This window comes from Sorex araneus, chromosome 1 (assembly GCF_027595985.1).
Source record: "Sorex araneus isolate mSorAra2 chromosome 1, mSorAra2.pri, whole genome shotgun sequence".
Taxonomy (NCBI): Eukaryota; Metazoa; Chordata; class Mammalia; order Eulipotyphla; family Soricidae; genus Sorex; species Sorex araneus.
In genome coordinates, this window is record NC_073302.1 from 225,869,488 (window position 1) to 225,893,826 (window position 24,339).

General features: G+C 42.0%; 1 protein-coding gene across 1 annotated transcript in view; it reads left to right on the forward strand.

The window, feature by feature from the left end:
* The window catches only part of MIPEP (mitochondrial intermediate peptidase), a 188,627-nt gene that overhangs the window by 62,279 nt on the left and 102,009 nt on the right, over positions 1-24,339 (forward strand). The window contains exons 13-14 of the mRNA XM_055136792.1: positions 993-1,197; positions 3,293-3,402. Coding sequence (XP_054992767.1) covers positions 993-1,197; positions 3,293-3,402 — 315 coding nt within the window. The remainder of the gene's footprint in view (positions 1-992; positions 1,198-3,292; positions 3,403-24,339) is intronic.

A 24,339-nucleotide genomic window follows, 5' to 3' on the forward strand; every position in this document is an offset into this window, starting at 1 on the left:
TGATGTTCATTTTCTTTAGCTATATTCCGCATTTGCTGGCCAGTCAGCTTAAGCATTGAGTATTTTGGGGCGATTAAAAGGGACTTTCAAGAGTGTGGGTTATAATATGATAATGGTACCTTATGTTGAAACACCTTGCCACAGTTTTCAAAGCCCTTTTAGCGGATGTGAGTTTATGAGACGTAGGGAGCAGCTCTATGACTTGACAAGGTGGAGATGAGGTTGCTAGCATCAAACCCCTTTCGAGAATGATCTGTCAGGCTATGCACAGGTTTTGCATGCAGCATGCGTGGGTTTGATCCTGGGCTCCACAGTCTCCCGATCACTCACAGGAATGACCCCTGAGCGTAGAGCTGGGCATAGAGCACAGAATGCCTTAGTAGCCTCACTGCAATGCCAGGTGTGGCCCTGAAACAAACACCCCCCCCACCCCAAAGCCCCAACACTCCTAAACAAAACCAAAATGGTTTGCCTGCTGCATGCTATGGTGGGGTCACATCCTGGGCCCTCTTGGTCCCTGAACTGAAGCTCTTTCTCTGCAGTCAGCCTGGCCAGGATGGAGGCTGGTGGTCCTGACTGTGTGTTCTTGGGGAAAAAAAAAAACGAAAAACCAAAAAGCATTACCATGCTTCCTTTCTGCTTTCTCATCTGCAAAATGTGATGGTTCTCTCGAAGAGCAGGTGATGCAGGCGGCAGTGAAGAATGGCTGCAGTCTTTGCTGCATGATGACCCTTAATTTGCTGCATGGACAGTGGGTGTGAAAAGTCTCTTGGCTCAAGGCACATCTCACGGGAAGGTCATGGCCAGTCGGAGCGCCACTTCCTCCTGGGTGTACACCTGGTGCTGTGCTGCATCTGTGGTTGCATGAACTCAGTCCATGTTTTGGGAGTGAATCAATGAGTGAACTTAAGCTGACTGTGTTGTTTTTAAAAAATCTAGCAAAGCAGAAAGTGTTTAGATGACCTAATACTTCTGTTTTCTGATTCTGAAAGGATTGTCATTTTACAATTCGTGGGGGCAGAGTCAAGGAAGACGGAGAGTATCAGCTGCCAGTTGTAGTTCTGATGCTGAATCTCCCCCATTCCTCAAGGAATTCGCCAACGCTGTTGACTCCTGGGATGATGGAAAATCTCTTTCATGAAATGGGACATGCCATGCACTCTATGCTCGGCCGCACACGCTACCAGCATGTCACTGGTGAGTCAGCAGGCGGCAACTGCAGTGTGTGTCTGTGTGTGATGTGATAGGAAATGTGTGTATGTAATGTGTGCATATGTGTAATGGGATGTAACGTGTGTGTCACATGTATTTGTGTGCCTTACATGCCTATTTATAATGTACATTTGTATATATGTATGTTATAGGTTTCTCTGGAATGTGTGTGTAGGGTGTGTGTATGTTGAGTATAAATGCATGTATGTGTGCAAGTATGTATGTGTTTATGTAATGTGTATAATGAGTGTACGATGTGTGATGTAATTTATGTATAATGTGTTTCTATGAGTTTGTTTTTACGTATGTGTAGTGTTTGCAATGTGTGTATAATGCGTGCATTTAATATGTGCATGTAGCGTGCATAGTACATGTGTGTATAATGTGTATACAGTATGCGTATATAATATGTATATGACGTGTGTGCAGTGTGTGTAATATATGGGAATAAAGTGCATGATGTATGTATGTGTTGATGTGGGTGAGTTATGTATGTTTAATTGTGTGACGTATAATGGTGTATAATGTATATATGCATAATAATGTGTGTCGTTAGTACATTTCACAGAATTAGTAGAGAGCAGAAGTTCTCTAAGGGAAATCAGTTGGAAAATGTAATAAAACCTTTGAAACAGTATGATCGCTTTGCCGGTTTTATACTTTCCCAGTCCTGTATTCTTGCCTTGTTACTTTTCCGTGCTCTCCTGTAGCATATTTGATGCTACTATAGACTTTCTTCCTAGTTATCTCATCTTTGAGGTTTTCTTTGAATAATTGCTCAAATTATTGCTTTTTCTCGGTTCAACTTGATAATCAGCCCTTCCCTCTCCCCATCCCTCGGCTTGATGTCCACACACACGGCTGTCTGACTGTGGTGTTTGCACACCTGACTGTGGCTCCGGTGGGGGCCTTACAAGTCCCTCTGGGGACTGTGGTGCTCACCTGCTCTGCCACAGGGCTCACTGAGCTCGCACAGGTGGTCTCCTCTATGGAGACCCACCTTCTGACCAAGCAGCTGATGCATTGTCCTAGTTGTGGTCCTTAGAGCTTGACTGCCCAGAGCAGTGGGCCCCAAACATGGCGTGTGCCTCAGTGCTCCCAGAGCGCAGAGCTGCCGGGCTTGCCCTGTGCACACCAGGACACCTGGGGACACTGGGATTCGAATTGATGACTACAAGGTTGCTTAGCCAGGGTTGCTTAGCCAGGCCTCTGGGCTGCTCCTCTGACGCTGTCTTTTCAGCTCAGCCTCATGGATGGTCAGATTTAGACCACCTGGTAAACAGTTGACTTTAGCTAATAACATTTATTAACTAAATATATGCACATTGTTTCATGTGAGGTAGAGGTTTTCGAAAAGATTGTAATAAATAACAAAGCAGCACTAAAAAGTTCTTGTGAGTTAGTTGATCCACGTATTTTGAGTTAGAAACACTGCATTTCCACTTTTAGGATTTGGCTTTCTTGCAAAGACTTAATAAGTGGATAAAGCAAACTACTTTTAAAACAAATAAAGGAAGAAGGCATTTGCTGGTAGAAGTTCAATGAATTAAATGCACTATAAAGGAATGTTTTAATTTGGGTCTCAGGTATAGCCCTGCATGACTGAAGAGCGATTTGTTTTCTGAGAGAGTGGACACTATTTTATAAGGTGTTCTACCCAGCTGTGCAAATAGTTTGTTTCACTTTTGGTATATAGTAAAATATGCTGGTTTATCATAACTATTTCTGCAAATATGTGTAATAGTTTTGTTTGTTTGTTTGTTTTTGGGTTACATCCGGCGATGCACAGGGGTCACTCCTGGCTTTGCACTCAGGAATTGACCCTGGTGGTGCTCAGGGGACCATATGGGATGCTGGGAATCGAACCCGGGTCGGCCACGCAGAAGGCAAATGCCCTACCTGCTGTGCTATCACTTCAGCCCCTGTGTAATAGTTTTTATAAAAGTAAAATATTGGTTTAACAAATCAAAGCTTATCATAGTTCATCAGAAATACAAATACATTTTTTTCAGAGTACATAAGTGGTGAGATAGTATGTTGCTTTCGTTGATGACAGCTCTCTCTCCATCCCTCACTGTAGGGACCAGGTGCCCCACTGACTTTGCCGAGGTCCCTTCCATCCTGATGGAGTACTTTGCAAACGACTATCGAGTGGTGCGCCAGTTTGCCCGACATTATCAAACAGGACAGGTAGGGAGAATGAATGTTGCCATGCTGCCCTTTGCTCGGTGTATGTTGGACAGTTTTGAACTGTTGTGCCTTTTCAGAACTTTGTCACCCTCTCTCCCTCCAAGAATCTGTTTAATGTTTTATTTTTCCTTTGCTTCTCTCCGCATTATCTGCACCCTACTCTTCTTTTTGGAGCCAGGTTATGGACCCAGAGTCACAACATAGAGTTGTGTGTTGACAGATATTATGTCTTTTGGAGTCACCCTGAAGACAGTACTTGGTTCCTGCTTTCCAAGGAGAAAATAGATTCCCGAGAAGAGGCCCACCAGGCTGTCACTCTTTTTTTTTTTTTTTTTTTTTTTTGCTTTTTGGGTCACACCTGGCGATGCACAGGGGTTACTCCTGGCTTTGCACTCAGGAATTACCCCTGGCCGTGCTCAGGGGACCATATGGGATGCTGGGATTTGAACCCGGGTCGGCCGCGTGCAAGGCAAACGCCCTACCCGCTGTGCTATCTCTCCAGCCCCCAGGCTGTCACTCTTAAGGAAAACTCTCTTCCCCTGATTGAGCTCCTGATAAATATTCTCTGTTACCTGTTTGGACTTGAACCACTCTGCAGTATTATTTTCCCAAGATGATGAGTGTCTCTCTGGATTGCTGAATTTGAAAATTCTTTCATCTGGAGGTTCTGATTTAGTTAATGCATTGTCATGTTAATGATGTTTAAATTCTCTGAAGTAGGATGAAAATGATAGGTACTTTGCAGCAAGTTAGTTGTAAGTGTAACTGTCAATCTTGCTGTAGGATACTGTCCACTTGTTTGGAAAACGGATTCTTTCCTTTCTCTTAGAACTTGGATTATGTCAAAATACCTTAATTAGTATTTTTCTTTTCCCTTAAACTGCAGTCTCTCTGAGTTCAGGTTTAAGGTTATATTCATCTTTAACTCCTTAGCAGCTAGATCATGCAGAGCATTTGAAAAACACTAAAAGAATGAGTAAATGAAATGAGAAAAGACCCAGATTATCTCTGTGATTTTTTTCTAGTTTTCTCCAGATACATAATATGATTTGATCATTTCTCTCTCTCTCTCTCTCTCTCTCTCTCTCTCTCTCTCTCTCTTTAAATTTTATTTGATAGTACAACTGTAAATTAATGTATAAGTTTCTGGATAACTGGTCTGAGTCTTCAGCATAGTTTATTTTAGTTATTTAGATAAAAATTAGAGCATTTTTACCATCTTTTAACCTGTAGAGAATTTCTCTGGGGATTGTGTAGATTCAGCCAGTAACATAGAAACACATTAATATCTCAAGGCATAATCCATCAGCAGCTCCACATTTTGGGGCTTGGGAATAATGAATTCTTCCTTTTGTAATTACCCCCCAGCTGGTTCCAAGGCTGGGAGATGTTGGAGCAAAGCTTCCCACATGTGAAAAGACCATAAAAGAAAGATCAAAGAATCCTGTAAGTTCTGGAGGAACTCAGTCTTGGGAAAAAATAGGCAGAAGGGCATAGCAGCCTTATTCAATTTCATTAAAAATATTTATTGAGGAAGAAAAGAAAGAAAAATTATTCTTGAGGATACACTAGAACTTAAGGATCCTTCAGTTGGTAATTGTGAGTTTTATTCTGTACCTGGTACTGTTCTCAAAATCTTAGAGACAGTGCAGGATAAACGAGATTCTCGGAGTCATGGTCTTCTAGTTTCAAGGCCCCGGCCTGGTTATTCTAGCCAGAAGGGAAGGCCCAGGCGTAAGCACAGAGAAACCTGAAAGGGGTGGAACTGCAGGAGGATGGAGGCTACTCTAGAACCTGCTTCCAGATGCTGCGCCCTCAGCCCCAGCCCCTATCTTAGTCCCAGCTCACCCATTAGATCACCTTTTGGGATGAGCGAGTTTTCTTCACTCTGTTGTGACCGGGCTGAACACTTCTTAGTAGCTATGTCTACTCTGGCCACGGCCTCTTGTGTAAACTCTGTCTAGCCCATTTTCTCATTAGTCTTTGACAATTGGCTTCATGGGTTCCGCCCTCGAACTTGTGGCCTTGTCCTGCAGCCAGTGGCAGTAACTTGGGTGGCCCTGTAGTCAGGCACCCATGAGGGCAGAACGGGGGCGCTGGCGGCAGGGGGCTGGGAGATGCAGAGCTCAGGAGACAAGCACTTGAGGCTGGTTAGATAAGAGGGATTAGTGTGGGGGATAGTGAAAAGCAGATTCCATGAAAGAGAGTTCTGGAAGAGGGCCAAGTTTGAAGAGAGAAGACGCCTTGAATTTTTGGATAGATCCATAAAAATCACTGTTCTCTTTTTAAAATTATTTTATTTTTTAAATTAGTTAAGCATCATGAAGTTACAGAGTTATTCATGATTGGGCTTCAGGCATACAGTCACTTCACCGTGTCCACTTCTCTCCACCAGTACCCACCTGTCTGCTTCTAGGAGAGGCTCTCTTCATCTCTCTCTCTCTCCCCATCTCTATCTTTCTCTCCATCTCTCTCTCCTTCCCTCTCCCTTTACCTGTCTCACTTTCTCTCTGTCTGTTTCTCTCTCTCTATATATATATATACACGTACATACAAATATATTATATATGTTCACACTGTGGTTTATAGTAATATTACTATTCTTGAGGACATTAGAAGTATAAGTCCCGAATTAGCAGTATAAGAATCAAAACAGTCATGGAGATACATGGGGGTAATAGAGATGGCATATAGATGGTCTAAAATTCACCATAGATTGCAAACCACAATGCCCCAAAGGGAGGGAGGGACGGAGTGGGAGAGGGTGGGGGAGAGAAAGACAGGGAGGGAGAGAGAGGCAGGGAGGGAGAGAGGGAGAAGAAATGCGCCTGCTATAGAGGTAGGCTAGAGTGGGGGGATGTGGATGATGGGAGGGAACCTGGGGACATTGGTGCTGGGAAATGTACCCTGGTGGAGGGATGGGTGTTGGAACACTGTATGACTGATACCTAATCATGAAAAGCTTTGTATGAGTCTATCTCACAGTGATTCAATTAAAAAAATTAAAAACAATTCACCACAGATACTAAGTTCATTTATAAAGGGCTCGGGAGACCATATGGAAAGCTGGGGATCAAACTTGGGTTGGCTGCGTGCAAGGCAGAGTGCCTTACCCGCTCACTGTACTATTGCTCCAGCCCTAAAGCAGTTCTTACTTTGACTCTAGATTCTTCATTGAGAAGAACCAATTTTGAAAGTTTTAAGAAACAATGATGAAATTGTAAACTTTGCTTTAGGGTCTGGGGAGATAGTACAGGGCTAGGATGCTTGATACCTATTAGATCCCTGGCCCTGTGTGACCCCTCTCTGCTCCCCTGTCCCCCAACCCTGGGTGTGGGCCTGTCGGGAACTGCACCACATTGGGTCAGGTTCACCCAGAATCATTGGCATTTACCCCTGAGCCCTGCTTTAGGAGCCCCCGACCCACAGGAAAATTAAGTTAGTTCAAAGTGGATGAAACTAGATGACATAAGAGAAAGCAGTAAGCTGCTTCCAACTAGTTCACGTTTCATACTTAGCCAGACTAAAGGCTCTTGCAGGCACAGTCTGTCGGGAATTGGAAACAGTTTTTCCATCCACAAAGGTTGGAAAGAGTGCCAGAAGGCAAGAGGTGTGTAAGTGCTGTGAGCTTTACGAAGGACTTGCCTCTTCTTGTCAGCAATTAAGATTCCAAGCGCTTGTTTCATTTGAAGGGCAGTTCCAGCCTTAGGGACAAGGTTTAATTCTCTGAAATGCAAAATCTTTGTAAACAACATAACATTAAACCCTGTGAGAATGGGATGGTGGCAGCGTTTTGCTTCATTTTTCTAACATTTTGCTTAACAGAAAAGACTTTTGTTGTTGTCATTTTTAATGTTTAGTCCTCGTGCAGTATATTCCAGAGAGTTCTCAGAATTTTATACTGTACTCTATCCTGTCTACATAGCAAAACTATGAATTCCCCGTGGCAGAGGAACTAGGAGTATGCTTCTCAGATTCACAGGTGCCATACACCTGTCAGAGGTAACAAGAAACAAAGAGTGTCATTGGTGGTATCAAACTGCTGCCACATCAAAGCCAAAAGGAAATTCACTGTAATTTATTCTTCAAATTAAAGGCAAAAGTATAGAAGAAATGCTGTCTTGGTAGGTGTTCTGTGAAAAAGTCCCTGGGTATCACGCCTAATGGATGTAGTGTATCACCAGTCTTACGGAGGTGGTAGACCAAGTCTGATGGAGGTGCCTCATTTGGTCTTGGGTGGCATAAGGAGACCCCCTGCATCAGAAACCCTGAAAAGAACATTTTCCTGAAGACTGGAAAAAACCCTGAAGACTGTCTCTCTCCGAGGTGCTTACCAGTTCCAGCTGTGCCCTAACCCCTTCCGGTGCTCTCAGTAGGCATAGAGCCATCTCTAGAGAGCCTGTAACTCCTAATATTTACTCTTTCCTGCGAAAATATTGTGCTGCCATTTATTTTTAGTTGGATATATAACAGTTACCATCTAATCTTTTTGGGAAACGGAAGGGTATAGAGCACGCCCTGCAGTGCTCAGGGCTTACTCCTGGCTCTGCTCTCAGGGAGCACTCCTGGCAGTGCTCAGGTCACTGTGTGGTACCTGGGAGTGAACCATGAGGGAGAAGCATCGTAGCACCTCTATATCTTTATGCTCCCTCTCCATCATTTTTAAGGGTGCTATTCAGTGGCATTGAAGTGCATTCTCCATTCGGTGATATTTTCACCACTATCCACTATCTGTTCATCTTAAAAAATGAAAACTGTCTACCAGAGTGGGGAGGGATAAAGAAAAAAAAGATTTTATCCACTAAACACCAACTTTTTTTGGTTTATGTTTCATTAGACAGTTCAAAAAATTGAATCACTGTGAGATACATAGTTGCAAAGTTGTTCATGATTTGAGTATTCACAAGTTTTAGATGGATTTCCAAAATGTGCACATTGCATGCTTCTACCTTACATTCCTAAATTTCTGTCTCATCTCTTTCAGAGTGGCTTTTCCCTATAATTTTATATGAGGGAATTAGCTTAGCTTCTAGTAAACCAAGTGCTTGGTTTCCTACCTAAAACAAGCCATGTGTGTAGGGGCTGGAGAGATAGTAGAGCCAGGAGTAACCCAGCATTGCTGGGTGTGTCCCCAAAAGGAAAACAGCAAGAACAACAAAAACTTGTAAGTAGATAGTTATATTTTCCCAAAGTTTTGTATTTAATTTGTGCTCGTCTTAGCAGTGGTTCCTGTTTTACTGTATCCTCAACATTTGATATTGTTGGAAATTTTAATTTCTCCAGTTCTGTGGTTCTGAAATGAATCTGTTGTGGCCTTAAATGGACACAATAGTATTCCCGTATGAATTTTAAGGTTGTACATCTTATAATGTTTACATAGTTGGTTTGTTTTCCTCTTGGTCAAATATCTGTTTTCCTTTGTTGATTTTGTTTGACAGTTCTTTTTCATACTGCTTTATCTTCATTCTTGATATGTTAGCATAGTCCTTTGTTGGCATATGCTCTCTGTTCATGACTTATCTTTTCTCTATGGTATCTTTGGATGGATTTAATTCCATTATAATATTGTTGAATTTTGTAGTTGTATAGTTTTGGAGGTTTATTTGTTTTTGGTTTTGTTTGGAGCCTCCTCTGGCAGTGTTCAGGGTTAACTTCTGGCTCTGTGCTCAGTTACCATTCCTGGTGGGGCTCAGGGGACCATGTATATGTCGTTGGAGATCAAACCTGTGCAAGACAGGCAAACTACCCACTTTACTATCTCTCCAGCCCCTAGCTTCAGTTTTTCAAGATGGATAAAAATATGTGACTAGATAGTGGTGATGGAACTGCCAAATGAGAATGCACTTAATACCACTGAATGGCACCTGTGAAAATGATTAGCATCAGGACCAGAGAGATGGTACAAAGGTCAAGATGCTTGCCTTGCACAAGTCCGACTGATCAAGATTTGATCTCCGGCATCACATATGGTGCCTTGAGTTCTTCTCAGAGTGACCTCTGAGTGCAGAGCCAGGAGTAAGTTCCACCAATAGGAATAGCCCAACCTCCCCTACTCCCCAAAAAAGATGTTAAGTATTATGTTACTTTTATCCAACTGAAAATAAATGGCATCTTAAAATATTTAAGCAAGGAACTCTTTATTGTTAATGCTTTTGGAAAATTACATTAAATTAGGGTTTATTTCATGGTGTGTGTGTGTGTGTGTGTGTGTGTGTGTGTGTGTGTGTGTATGTGTGTGTATGTGTGTGGGGAGGGTGCTGGGGATAGAACTCAGCATCTTAGATTTGCAGAATGTCAGCATCTTTCCCCACGGGTGGGTCACTTGCTTCCCTTCACTCCAGTTGGCAAACTTGACTGCATTTTTTTTTTTACCTCTAATCATTTATTAATCCCTTACTATGGTTCTTTATTTTGTTTTCGCTTTTGAAGGGGCCACAGCATCCAGGTGGTGTTCAGGGCTTATTCTTTCCTTTCACTCAGGTCCTGGTGGGATTCAGAGGCATTATATAGCTGTACTGGGCATCGCACGGGTTACTCATGACTCTGCACTCAGGAATCACTCCTGGCAATGCTTAAGGAACATACGGGATTGTTAGGGATCAAACCCAGGTTGGCCACATGAAAGGCAAGTGCCCTACCCACAGTACGGTCTCTCTTACCCAAACTTTATATGTAACTTTTTAAAATCATCACCTAATATTGCATTTCAACAGTTATTTTTGTGTATGTTTTGGTCTTTTCTTTGATCTATTCAACTGGTAAATTTATATTAAATGTTAAGTCAAACTTGTATTCCATAATTAATCAGCTTTAGTCTTAATTTATCTTAAAGTACTATTTTGGCTTCAGTTTTCTAAAATTTTATATAGAGAGAAATTTTCTCATCTGTGTAAATTTTAGTGATTACCTTATAAGTTTCTTTGTCCTTTAGGGTTTTGCTAAGTATGTACCATTTCATAAATAATATGCTGAGTACTCCTTTTTCTTTTCCTTTAAATATTTTTTTATAAAATCATAATAATCTGTTCCTTGAAACTTTGACAGAATTCATCTATAAAACCATCCAGGGTCTATTATTTTCTCTATGGGAAGATTTTTTAAATGACTGATTCCTTAATAGTCACAGGAGTCTTTGGGCTTTCTTTTCTTCTTGAGCTTTGCTAACTTATAATTTTCTAGCAACGTATCCATTTAATCAACATCATAACATTCTTTTTGTCCTTCAAATCCTGTTCAGTTGATAGTTATGTCCTTTTTATTCCTAATATTTCTCTTTCATTATTGTCTTGATTAGTCTTGACAGGAATTTGTCTTTCCTAATAATTTCAAGGGAGCAGTTTGTCTTTGTTTAGCCTATTTATTGGTCTTCGTTTTTTTGTTTCTGTTTTACTTCTTTCCTTTGTATTTTCCTTACATTTCTTAATATTTGATCTATTTCTCATGCTTAGCAAGTTAAGTTCCAGTATTAACACAAAAATTGACATGTCTACTGTCCTTTTTTTTTAGTTGATATTCTGGGTGCCAGGGATCAACTCCAGATCCTCCCCCCAAAGGACATTGGCTCTGTCGTTGAGCATCGTTCCTGCCCCAGCCTGGGCAGGCAGGGTTTTTTGTAGAGTACATTTTAAGTTTTGTGATACAGATCTTTACGTGGAGGGCTCTCAGCACGGTTCCCAGGCATCTTGGGCTCTCAGTGGCTGGATGACTCAATGCTGTATCCGGGCTCTCTGCCCTGTTGGGGCCCAGCAGAGCCAGGAATAGCCAGGCCGCCCTGGAGGTTTCGGGCCGGGCTGCCATGTGCGTGGCTGGCCAGGGTGAGGCCTCAGCCCAAGCCTCTTCCCTGCCTGCTCTTAGGGCTTCGTACTAATTCTTTCCAATCAGCTTCCTTTTCTCATTGATCTCTTTGAACACTTCTGAGTTGTTCAGAAGTGTTGTCTAAAAATTTCAAACCCATGCAAGAGATTTTCTCATTTTTCCCATAACCTAGTAAATTCTTTAAGAATGCAATATCTAATGAATTCTTCTTATGGGTGTTGATTCTTGGTAGTTGGTTGATAAATTATGGAACTATTTGTGCTTAAGTACACTGACTATTTTCCAGTTTGGGGTCTGTTTCATAGGAATCTTTTCAAGAAAAAGATTGAAAAGTTTAAAATCTTCTGGTAGTGTTTAAAATCTTTGTAATGAATTCTTTTTTTTTTTTGCTTTTTGGGTCACACCTGGAGATGCACAGGGGTTATTCCTGGCTCTGCATTCTGCATTCAGGAATTACCCCTGGCAGTGCGCAGGAGACCATATGGGATGCTAGGAATCGAACCCGGGTTGGCTGTATGCAAGGCAAATGCCCTACCCGCTGTGCTATTGCTCCAGCCCCTGTAATGAATTTTTTGGTAGCACAACTTTGAGATGTATTTAGTTTTCCACCAGTGTGATGTTATCTCTGGTGTTATCTCCCATCATTCATTTTAAAAAAAATTATTAAAACTTTATTGGGGCTGGAGAGATAGCACAGTAGACAGGGAGCTTGCCTTGGGTGCGACTGACCCAAGTTCAATTCCTGGTTCATATGGTCCCTTGAGCCCTGCCAGGAGTGATCCCTGAGCATGGATCCAGAGTAAAGTCCTGAGAACGACCAGGATTGACCCTCAAACAAAACCCCGCAAAACTTTATTTGTTTAGAGAAATATTAATCTAACAGCAAAGTTGAGGAAAAAATGCTGAGATCTCCCATATAGCTCCTCCCTCCACTCATGTGCAGATGCCCCTCACTATTACCCAGATCTCCCCCAGAGTTGGACATTTGTTAGAACCTGTGAAACTCCGCATCACAGCATAATCACCCAGAGCCCAGAGTGCTGGCGAGTGGGGCTCACTCAGCGTAGTAGGTGATGAGCCTAGACCCGTGTAATGGCATGGGCCCATTACTATGGAAGCAAGCCCAGTCTTTTCACTGTCCTATAGATCATTAATTTTGCTCTGTGCTGTGAGAATATTAACTTCAAAGTATGGAGTAGCACTGTCTCTCTCCTAAGAAGTTAGGCTCGTCTTCATGATGCCTCCTGTTTTACAGCTTCTTGGTGGTTATTTTGTGGCCCCTCACTGCATTCCCTGTCACCAAATGTATAAATTTTTGAGAGAAACTATTATTTGTGTCATTTTGAAATATTTTTTGCCCCACAGAGCTTTTGTAAAATATTTTTCAAGCAATGAGTAGAAATTGACATTTCTCCTCTTTCTCACCCTTATCTGTGTGGCAATGTCTGTAGTTGAAACTTGGCTGTTGACGAGTTAAAGAAACTGAGGTTCACTCAGTTTAATTTAAGATGGCCCCACAGATGATCTGAGTTGGTAAATACATTAACTTCCTCCCAGACTTTCCTTTGCAATTTTCATAACATTGTGGGCATTTCCCCCCATTTTTCCTAGTTAAAAATCTCTTAATATGCTGGGAAATGCCATATATATACGTATATATGTATATGTGTATATTTATGTATATATATGTATATAGGTATATATGTATAATATATCTCAAAAAATCACAGACCATTCTGTTATTTTAGTAGTTCTTGTGCTTTCATTTTACAGCTGTTATGTGCTGTTATGTCATTAGAAGATTTAATTTGTTGCCTGAGTTTGTGAAAGTCAGCCCAAGGCTACAGTGGCTTAAGATCTTTTTCTGAGGAGACACAGGAGCTTGTAATAAATCATCTCCTGTTATTCTCTTTCAGGTGACAGGAACAGGGACCCAAGGTAAAAACTACAGTGTGAGTGGAACTAGATTAGTTTGGGCAGGTTTCATTTATTTTGAAATTCTCTCCATTTTGAGCTTTCCTGCTTCTCAGTTATGTCTAGATGAGAGGAATGGACTGGGACAGGGATGCGCGCAAGGGGGACCCCGGCCCAGCCCCCCACGCAGGTGACATCAGATTGGATCAGCGTCTGTACTGGCTTGAGACTTTGCTTTTCATGTTTATAAAATCAAACTTCCATACTTAAAATTTTGTTGTTGTTGTTGTTCCTTTATGTTCTTGTGTTGGCTACACCCAGCAGTGCTCAGGGCTGACTACTGGCTGTACACTCAGGAATCACTCTGGCATGCCAGGAATTGAACCCAGCTTGACTCTGTGCAAGACAAGCGCTATACCTGCAGCACTGTCTCTCTGGTCCTCTTACTTAAAATTGAGTTTATCAAATTTTTATATAAGCATATTTTTGTATAAACATGGTATTACTGGAATTTTAAAAGAAAACATAGCAATAAACCAGGATCCCTGGGTTGCTCAGGGTGGCTGTTTTTGACATTCTTAAATGAGAGGGTCCCGGATGCCAGAAATTGTCTGTGCCACCTGGTGGTGTTGGGGGGTCATGTGGTGCCAGGGCTGAATCCAGTCAGCTGAATGCAAGGCATGTGGCTCCATTTTCCCAGCCCCTGAGATGTTTAATTTTAAACCTCGTGAAACTGAAACCATGGAGTGTGTCTTCAGTAGTGGCAAAGGGTCTTTTTTCTCACAGCAGTTTAGCTTGTTAGAAAGATCGCTGAGAGCGAGGCAAGTGAGAAGCAGTATTGTGGCCGATTGAGATCTGGGGTTTCTGCCTCTTGGGATCAGGGCAAGTTTCATGGTACTGATTAGGTTTACTGGTCACGAGCAGAACCAGATGGCTGGGACCTGCTGGATCCAGTCGTTTCACAGATGTTTGTGGAAGTATGGCAGTTGGGGTGGTATGAGGTTTACACCACAAAGTCAGAGCATCCAGACAGCTTTGGTGCTTGGCTCTCTGCCTCCAAAGCCTTTCCTTGCTTTTACCCACCCTGTCTTAACAGGTTTACATTAATCATAAGATTCGACATGTTCCCAGGGGATATTGATGGTTGGAGTTCTTCACTGTAGGAGGAGCTGACTTGTTACCATAACAAAAATCTGTACCAGAGGATGTCTCAACTTTTAATATTTATTCCACTTCTATCACAATAAGTTTTCTTTTTTTTTATTGCTTTTTGGGTCACACCTGGTGATGCTCAGGGGTTACTCCTGGCTCTGCACTCAGGAATTACCCCTGGCGGTGCTCAGGGGACCATATGGGATGCTGGGATTTGAACTCGGGTCGGTCGAGTGCAAGGTAAACGCCCTACCCGCTGTGCTATCACTCCAGCCCACAATAAGTTTTCTTTATTTTTTTTAAATGTAGGAGTACTGCTATTTATTTAGCCATTGATTAAGCTGACTGAATTGGGCATGAACTCCACATTACTTTTTTTTTTTAATTGAACCACCATGAGATACAGTTACAAAGCTTTCATGTTCGACATTCAGCCGTACAATGATTGAACACTCATCCCTCCACCAGTGCACACTTTCCACCACTAGTGTCCCCAGTATATCCCCCATCCTCATCCCAGTCCTCACCCTGCCTCCATGGCAGAAAATTTCCCCAATACTCTCCACTTTGGGGCATTATGTTTTGCTCTAATTTTTCCACCACCACTCAAGCCTACCTGCCTTCCAGGCAGGGGCAGATGCTAAATTATTTATTGTCCATTGCTCATTTTGAATATCTTGGGTGCCACGGCTATGCACTTCTGGCATCCTAGATTGTAAATGGTTGGGTTCTAGAGGCATTTCTGTAGGGCACTAACCCATTTTTGGATTCAACTGGGCGTCTCTGGACCAGGGCGGTTGGTGTGCTAAGATGGCACCTGGAGGCACATTGTGTGGGTGACAGCCAGACTGATGAGCGGATGGGGAGCCGAGGAGGGACAGCCTGGCTGCCATGCGGTGTGGAGATTTAGTCCTGGAACCCGCATAGTTGGCCTTTCTTGTGGAAGCTCTTGGTCACCAGGATTCAGTCTGGTGTAGGCACGGGGACTGCACCTGCTCCATCTGGGGTCCCCCGGTGAAATTGGCTTGGTGTGGTGCCCGCCGAGATCTCTGGTTCCGTGGTGTCTTCCGGGACCCATTGCTATGTCTCTGGGCCAGGGTTGTTGGTGTGCTAAGATGGCTCCCAGAAGCACATTGTTGGGGTGGCACCCAGACCGACAAGCAGGCGGGGAACCAGGGAGGGACAGCCTGGCACCTCTGCTGCAATGCAGCATGGAGATTTAATCCTGGAACCTGCATACCTGGGCCTTGCTTGTAGAAGTTCTTGGTTGCTGGGATTCCATCTGTAGTAGGTGGGGAGACTGCACCTGCTCCATCTGGGGTGCCCCGGTGAAATTGGCTCTATATGGGGCTGGAGAGATCTCTGGTTCTGTGGTGTCTTCTGGGACTCGCTGCTGTGTCTCTGGCTTTTGATCTCTTTTGAGATTTATGTATGGGTGTCTGAAGCAAGGCCAGTAATAGAGTTTACAGGGTGGTGTTGGAGTTGGTTCATGTGGGTGACTACCAATGCTTTCAGGAGTATGGGGAAGTTGGGGGAGATAGCCCATCCCAACTTTGTGAAAGCCTGAAGATTTCAGTTACAAAACCCGCATACCAGAATTTTCAGCAGATTATATCTTGGTGAGGTCCATCCTGACATGGTGGAGTCAGGCCAGTAGTATGGTGGCGATTTTGGATTGTGGAAGCAAGCGGCTGCTGGGAGCTCTGCATGGGCAGGCACAGGCCAACCTGTCCCCCTCCTATTTATTCCAGTCTGTTCAGCCATGCCTGGGTCCGAGATTAACTGTGGCTTTTGGTCTCTCTCAAGATTTGTCTGTGGGTCTCTGAGATAAAGCTCATAAATGAGCTTGTATAGCTAAGCCGGAGGTGGTTTGTGGGTGTAGCTCTCATATACCTAATTTTTGGTTGGTTTCTTAGTAAACTTGGTCCCAAGTTTTTGGAGTTTGACCAAAGGCACAGCGACAATTTTGAGGTATCAGGAAACCTGATGTCACCATCAGGCTGCTAATGCACTCGGCCCACAGGTACAGGTTGACCTGTTGGTGGCATCATACCCCCACAATAAATTTTCTAAGTAGTCATAAATAGTACAAATTTAATCTTAGTGACTTAGTGACTTGGATCTTTAAGAATCTAGAGCCAAACCTTTAGTACCACATTCCTTAAATCAGACTGGTGAGCACTTTAGGGCATTATGGGTTGCAATACAGATACTGAGAGACCCTCATGTTTGGTCCTTTATCTACTTTCAGCACACACCTCCCATCCCGAGTGATCCCTCCAACCATCATAGACTTAGTGATCCCTTCTCCATCTCAGCTGCCTTCTCCCCCAGCTCACGAGGCAGGCTTCCAACTGGGGAGCAATATTTCTGACTCTTGTCTCTATTGTCCTTGGGTGTCAGTATCGTATTATGGTATTTTATATTCCACAAATGAGTGCAGTCATTCTATGTGTGTCCCTCTCTTTTTAACTTGTCCTTTTTAGAAAAAAATTATTTTCATAAGGTTGTTCACATTAATTGATTACATTCAGTATTTGAACAGCAGTCCCACCACCATTACACCTTCCCACCACCATTATTTTGAATTTTCCTGCCTGCTGGGGCAGATGCTAGATAATTTATTTTCTATTGCTTATTATGAATACCATGAGAGGTTGGGCAGTCACAAAGGCAGCTGCGTGCTTCTGGAATTCTAAAATTGTAAATGGTTGGGGTCCAGAGACATCTCTGTAGGGAGCTAATCCATTTTGAGGCTCATTTGGGAGTCTCTGGATCAAGGCCGTTGATGCTCTGAGATGGTTCCTGGAGGTAGATAGTGGGTGTGACAGCCAGAATCCCAAGTGGGCGGGGAGACGGGAAGGGCCAGCCCATCTCCGATGCCGCTACGTGTCCTGGATCCTTAGTCCCTGAACCCGCATACCTGGGTTTTGCTTCTGGAAGCTCATGGCTGTCGGGGTTTCATCTGGAGCAGGCGGGGGGGGCACACCCGCTCCATCTGAGGCGCCCCGGTGGAATTGGCTTGGTATGGGATCCGGAGAGATCTCTGGCGAGCTGCTGTCTTCTGTCTATCCCTCTCTTTCTGACTCATTTCACTTAGCATGACACTCTCCATGTCCATCCACTATAAGCAAATTTCATGACTTCATCTTTCCTAACAGCTCCGTAGTATTCCATTGTGTGGAGGTACCAAAGTTTCTTTAACCAGTCATCTGTTCTTGGGCACTTGGGTTGTTTCCAGATTCTGGCTATTGTGAACAGTGCTGCAATGAACATACAGGTGCAGAGATGTCATTTCTGCTGTACTTTTTTTGCACCCTCGGGATATATTCCTAGAAGTGCTATTGCGGGGTCATATGGAAGCTCAATTTCTAGGTTTTTAAGGAATGCCCATATTGTTTTCCAAAAAGGCTGGACCAGTCTGCATTCCCACCAGCAATGAAAGAGAGTCCCTTTCTCCCCGAATCTAGGCCAGCACTGGTTGTTCTTTTCTTTTTCTTTTCTTTTCTTTTTTCTTTTCTTTTCTTTTTTTTTCTTTTCTTTTCTTTTCTTTTCTTTTCTTTTCTTTTTTTAATGTGTGTTAGTCTCTGGGATATCACAAATTCTTCAGCTGTTCTTCTCTTGTTGGATATTTTGGTTGATTTCATATTCTGGTTATAGTTCTCAGTGCTGCAGTGTACATCGCTATGGAGATATTAAAAAAAAAAATCACCTAAGTTATCTTTGACATTGTTTCTAATTTTTATTGTAATGTTATTTGTAATTTTTATTATCCTTTGGTATCTTATTTTTAGTCTGTAATGCAAATGTTACTATGGTCAATTTTAATAATCTTAAATGATAACTTCTATATTTTAATTATAAAAGTAATTTTAATTTTAGTGGAATTCTCAATTGCAATTCCTTTAGTAGTAACTTCATTCTGTGAGGCAAAATATGTGTTACCGGGGGCTAGAGTAATAGTACAGCAGGTAGGGTACTGGCTTTGTGCACAGTTGACCTGGGTTCAGTTCCAGATACTGTATAGCGTCCCTCAAGACCCACCAGGAATGACCCCTAGTGTAGAGCTAAAAGTAAGCGCTGAGCATTGCCTGGTGTGTGCTGCTAGACATGGAAGTTCTGTCTCTAAAATTGGGTTTAGGTGTTTTAGAATTCAAATTTTTCTGAACTTTAGAAATGTAAAATGATGTACATTTTGTATATGTTGGAAAATAGTGGTTTATTTTTTTTGCAGCATATTCTGGTTGAAGGGCTTCATTTTTTCGCATATCCGCAAATTGGGATGAGTATTTTACAAAGCTCCCGTTTCTTCTACTCGGATGGTGCCCTCAAATGTTTGTATCAGTTGGAGAAGGATTTTCCTGCTGCCTGGGCTGCAGACCTGTCTGGCAGGCTGAGTGCATGAGTCCAGCACTGGCCAGTGACTCTCCCTGAGACTCGTGTGAGCCCGGCTGTGTGAGCTGAGGGAAGCGTAAGGCAGACCTCACTTGTGACTCCCTTTTTCTTCATTTCCCATATCTCTAACTTTTGCAGCTATTCCCCCACTTTATCTGTAGACTTTTAATAATGCAGTTTTCTTCTTTCTTAACTCCATTTTAGTTTATTTTATCCCTACCCTACTGCCCCCCCCTTTTATTTTGGATCACCATGAGCCACAGTTACAAACTTTCATGATTATGTTTCAGTCATACAATGATCGAGCACCCACTCCTCCACCAGTGCCCATTCTCCACCACCATTGTTCCCAGTGTCCTTTCTGCTGCTCCCACTCTACCCCATCCCCTGCCTCTGTGGCAGGCACATTCCTTCTCACTCTCTCTCTCTATTCTCTACTCTCTAAACATTTTGGGCATTATGTTTGCATTACACATACCGAGAGGCCATCATGTTTGGTCCTTAGTCTACTTTCAGCATACATCTCCCATCCTGAGCCATCCCTCCAATCATCATTTACTAGTAGTCCCTTCTCTATCCCAACTGCCTTTTCCCCCAGCTCATGAGGTCGACTTCCAAACTGTGGCATGATCCTCCTGGCCCTTATCTCCACTGTCCTTAGGTGTTAGTCTCACATTATGCTACTTTATATTCCAAAATGAGTGTAGTCATTCTATGTCTGTCCCTCTCTTTTTGACTAATTTTACTTAGCATGATACTCTCCATGTCCATCCAGTTGTATGTAAGTTTCATGATTTCATCTCTTCTAACAGTTGCATAGTATTCCATTGGGTAGATGTACCAAAGTTTCTTTTACCCAGTCATCTGTTCTCGGGCACTCGGGATTTGTCCAGATTCTGGCTATTGTGAATAGTGCTGCAATAAACATCCAAAGTGCAGATGTCATTTCTACTGTTTTTTAAAAAAATATTTATTTATTTATTTATTTATTTATTTATTTATTTATTTATTTATTTATTTATTTATTTATTTAATCTCTGGGATATATTCCCAGGAGTGATATTGCTGGGTCATATGGGAGCTCAGTTTCTAGTTTTTGGAAGAATGTCCATATTGTTTTCTAAAAAGGCTAGATCAGTCCGCATTCCCGCCAATAACAAAGGTGAGTCCTTTTCTTTCCGGATCCATGCCAGCACTGGTTTTTCTTGTTCTTATTGATGTGTGCCAGTTTCTGTGGTATAAGATGATACCTCATTGCTGTTTTGGTTTGCATCTCCCTCATGATTAGAGAGGTAGAGCATCTTTTCATATGCCTTTTGACTATTTGAATTTCTTTTTTGAGGAAGTTTCTGTACATTTCTTCTCCCCATTTTTTGATGGGGTTGGAGGGTGTTTTTTTTTTCTTGTAATGTTCTATCAGTGTCTTGTATATCCTGGATATTAACCCCTTATCTGATAGGTATTGGGTGAATATTTTTTTCCCTATTCTGTGGGCTCTTTCTGTATTTTAGTCACTGTTTCTTTTGAGGTGCAGAAGCTTCTTAGTTTAATGTAGTCCCAGTTTATCTCCTGCCACCCTCCCCACTTGGCTACCATGCTCTCCAGCCCAAGCCTGCATCTGTGGCAGGCATTCTTCCTCCTCCTCCTCTCCCATCTTCTTTTTTTCAAGGATTGCTTTAGCTATTCAGTGGAGGTTATTGTTTCTTATGAACGTCAGGAGTGTTTGGTCTATTTCTTTGAAAAATATGGTTATCCTTATAGGTACTGCAGTGATTCTTTATATTGCTTTGGGGAGTATTGCTATTTTGACAGTGTTAATTCTCCTAATTCATGAACAGGGTGTGTGTCTCCCTTTGTGTGTGTGTGTGTGTGTGTGTGTGTGTGTGTGTGTCCTCTTTTATTTCTTTTATTTCAAAGTAGCATTTTGTACAGATCTTTTATCTCTTTTTACAGATCTTTGTACAGATTTTTTACCTCTTTAGTTAAGCTGATTCTGAGGTACTTGATTTTCTGAGGCATAGTTGTAACTGGGATTTTTTTTTTATAAGTATCACTTTCTTCTCTTTCATTATTTCTACATAGGAAAGCCATGGACTTTTGGATATTGGTTTTGTAACCTGCTATGCAAATCTACTGTTTCTAGGAGCTTTTTGGTAGAGTCCTTAGGATTCTCTAAGCATAGTATTGTGTCATCTGCAATTAGTGAGAGCTTGACTTCTTTCCTATTTCTGAATGCCCTTCATATCTTTTTCTTGCCTAACTTCTATGACAAGTGCTTTCAGTCCTATGCTGAAAAGGAGTGGCAAGTGTAAGCAGCCTTGTCTTATGCCTGATCTTAGAGAGAAGGCTTTTAGTTTTTCCCCATTGCTTGCTGTGGGCTTGTGGTAGATGGCTTTGAATATATCTATATATCTATATCTTTCCCCCCTTTTTATTGATTCACTGTGAGGTACAGTAACAGAGCTTTCATTTTTGAGCTTCGATCATACAGTCATCAAACACCCATCCCTTCACTAGTGCACGTTTTCCACTACCAGAGTCCCCAGTATCTGCTCCCCCCCACCCGTCATTCCACACCTACCCCTGACTGTGTGGCAGACAATTTGCACAGTACTCTCTTTCTCTACTTTGGTTATCTTCGGTATTTGAACCTAATCCCACCACTACTCATACCTGTCAAAAACACAATGCTAGACAATGTGTTTTGTATTGCTTATTATAGATACAATATCATGTCTAAAATTCTAAAATTTTAATAATTAGGGTCTGGAGAGGTGGCTGCAGCAAGTTGCTAGGGTCTGAAACGTGTGTGTGTGTGTGTGTGTGTGTGTGTGTGTGTGTCTGGATCATGGCTGTGTGGGAGCCTAAGTAGACGGTGGTCGTGTGTGGTTGTCATCTCAGAGTCCCATCAGGGTGGGGGGAAGGAGAACTGGATCATGGCCATGTGGGAGCATAAGTAGACGGTGGCCGTATGTGGTTGTCATCTCAGAGGCTATCGGGGTGGGGGGAAGGAGAAGGACCAACCTTTCCCCTGTCCTGTGAGGCTTGGCGTTTCCCCACCACCGCCACGCACACCTGGAGCTTTACGGTGAGTTCTAGAATATGGCGGCCACCGGGATTCCAAGGGAACAGGCAGAGGGACGGCACCTGCCCCCAACTGGAGTGGCCTGGCGTAAGTGGCTTACTGCAAAGTCCAGAGCCATCTCTGCAGCAAATTGCTTGGGTCTGAGATTTGTTTGTGTGTCTCGGCTTTGACTATATTGAGGAAGGTTCCTTCAGCTACTATTTTTGTTTTTTGAGTTTGTGTGTGTGTGTCTGTGTGTGTATGTGTGTGAATAGGGGCTGGATCTTTTCAAATGCTTTCTCTGAATCTATTGATGTAATCAATAGATTGATGTAAGTTTTTCTTTTTCTTTACTGATATGGTTTATTATGTTGACTGACTTGCAGTTGTTAAATCATCCTTGTATCCCTGGAATGAATCCATGGTTGTGATATAGGATCTTTTTGATGGACTCTGTTTGCTAGTATTTGGTTGAGAATCTTTGTACCTGTATTCATCAGGGATATTGGCCTGTAATTTTATTTTTTTGTGGTATCTGTCTGTTTTTGGTATCAGGGTGATATTTGCCTCTTAGAAACTGGCAATGTTTCTGTTTTTTTAATATCCTGGAAAAGCTTGAAAAGAATTTGCGGTAAGCCCTTTCTAAAGGTTTGGAAGAATTCACTAGAGAGTCAGTTTGGTCCTGGGCTTTTGCTTTTGGGAATACTTTTAATTACCATTTCAATTTTATCATTAGTGATAGGTCTGTTCAAATCTTGGTTCTGTTTTGGGAAATTATAGGAATCTAGGAATTTATACATTTCTTTGAGTTTCTCTTGTTTTGTGGCATAAAGTTTCTCAAAGTAATCTCTGATGATCCTTTAAATTTCTGTCTTGTGATGCTCCCCTTTCTGATTTTCTTTATTAGGTTCTCTCTTTCTCTCTCTCTCTCTTCTCTCTCTCTCTCTCTCTCTCTCTCTCTCTCTCTCTCTCTCTCTCTCTCTCTTTATCCCTCTCCCTCTGTGTGTGTGTGTAACTTGCTATTGGTTTATCCATCTTGTTCATTTTTTCAAAGAACCAGCTCTTGGTTTTGTTGATCTTTAGGATTATTTTTGGGATTCCAGCTCATTAATATCTGCTCTAAGTTTTATTATTTCCTTCCTCTTGCCTGGTTTAGGCTCCCTTTTTTCATCATTTTCTAAGATCTTAAGCTGTGAAATCAAGTTATTTACATGGGTTCTTTCTTCCTTCCTGATGAACATTTTAGAGCTATAAACTTTCTGCTTAATACTAGCTTTTGCAGTGTCCCATAAGTTCTGGTAACTTGTGTCTTCATTTTCATTTGTTTCCAGGAATCTTTTTAATTTCTTCCTTGATTTCCTCTAAAACCCACTGGTTGTTCAGTAGTGAGCTGTTCAATTTCCATGTGTTTGATTTGATTCTCTGTTTCTATGTGTGACTAGCTTCTATTTTCAGTGCATAGTGGTCTGAAAAGATAGTTGATACAATTTCTGTATGGAGGTAAGAGCCCAGGATGTGGTCTGTCTTGGGAGAATGTCCCAGGTGCACTGGAGAAAAATGTCTATTCAACTTTTTTGGAATGAAAAGTCCTGTATATATCTACTAACCCTCTGTTTTCTATTTCTTCCTTCAAACCCAATATTTTCTTACTGAGTTTTACTCTCGTTTATTTACCAAGTCTCGTTTACTTAACAAGGCAGTGTTGAAATCTCCAACTACTATTGTATTGCTGTCAGTGTCCTTCTTGAAGTCTGTTAGCAGTTGTTTTGAGCGTTTGCTGGCCCATTATCGGATGCATATATGTTTAGGAGTATAATTTCTTCTTGATATACATATCTTTTGATTATTAAGAAAAGGATTTGTTGTCCCTTCTAACCCTTTTCAGCCTGAAATCTGTGTTGTCAGATACGAAGATGGCCATCCTTGCCTTTTGAAAGAGTTTTTTGCTTAAAGAATTGTTTTCCAGACTTTGATTTTGAGTCTGTGTTTGCTCTGACTATTCAAATGTATTTCTTATAGGCAGCAGAATACTGGATTCAGTTTTTTAGTCCACTTTCCACTCAATGTCTCTTAATTGGTACTTCTAGTCCATTTACATTGAGAGAGAGACTATTGTCATGGAGTTTTGTGCCATCTTTCTGTAGAAGTTTGTTGTGTTTGTGCAGTTGTCTTACCTTACAGCAGCCCCGTTAGTCCTTTTAAAGTTGGTTTTGAGTTCATGAAGTTCCTGAACTGCTGTTTATCCAGGAAGTTGTGTGTCATTCCTTCAATCTGAATGAGAGTCTACCTAGGTAAAGTATTCTTGGTGAGGTGATCATTTCATTAAGCTTTTTAACTATATCCCACCAGGTGGAGGGTTTCATTCCATAGTTCTGCTGAAATTTAAAGGATGCTCCTGTGTAATATTCTTCCTTGATCCTGCTGCTTTCAGTATTTGTCTCTATCTATGGTATTTGTCATTCTGATTAGGATATGTCTTAGAGTCCTTTTACTGGGATCTCTTTTAGCTGGTACCCTTTCGCTTCTTGGATCTGGATGCGTACATTCTCAAGCTCTGGGAACTTTCCAGCAATGATATCTTTAACTGTTAGTACCTC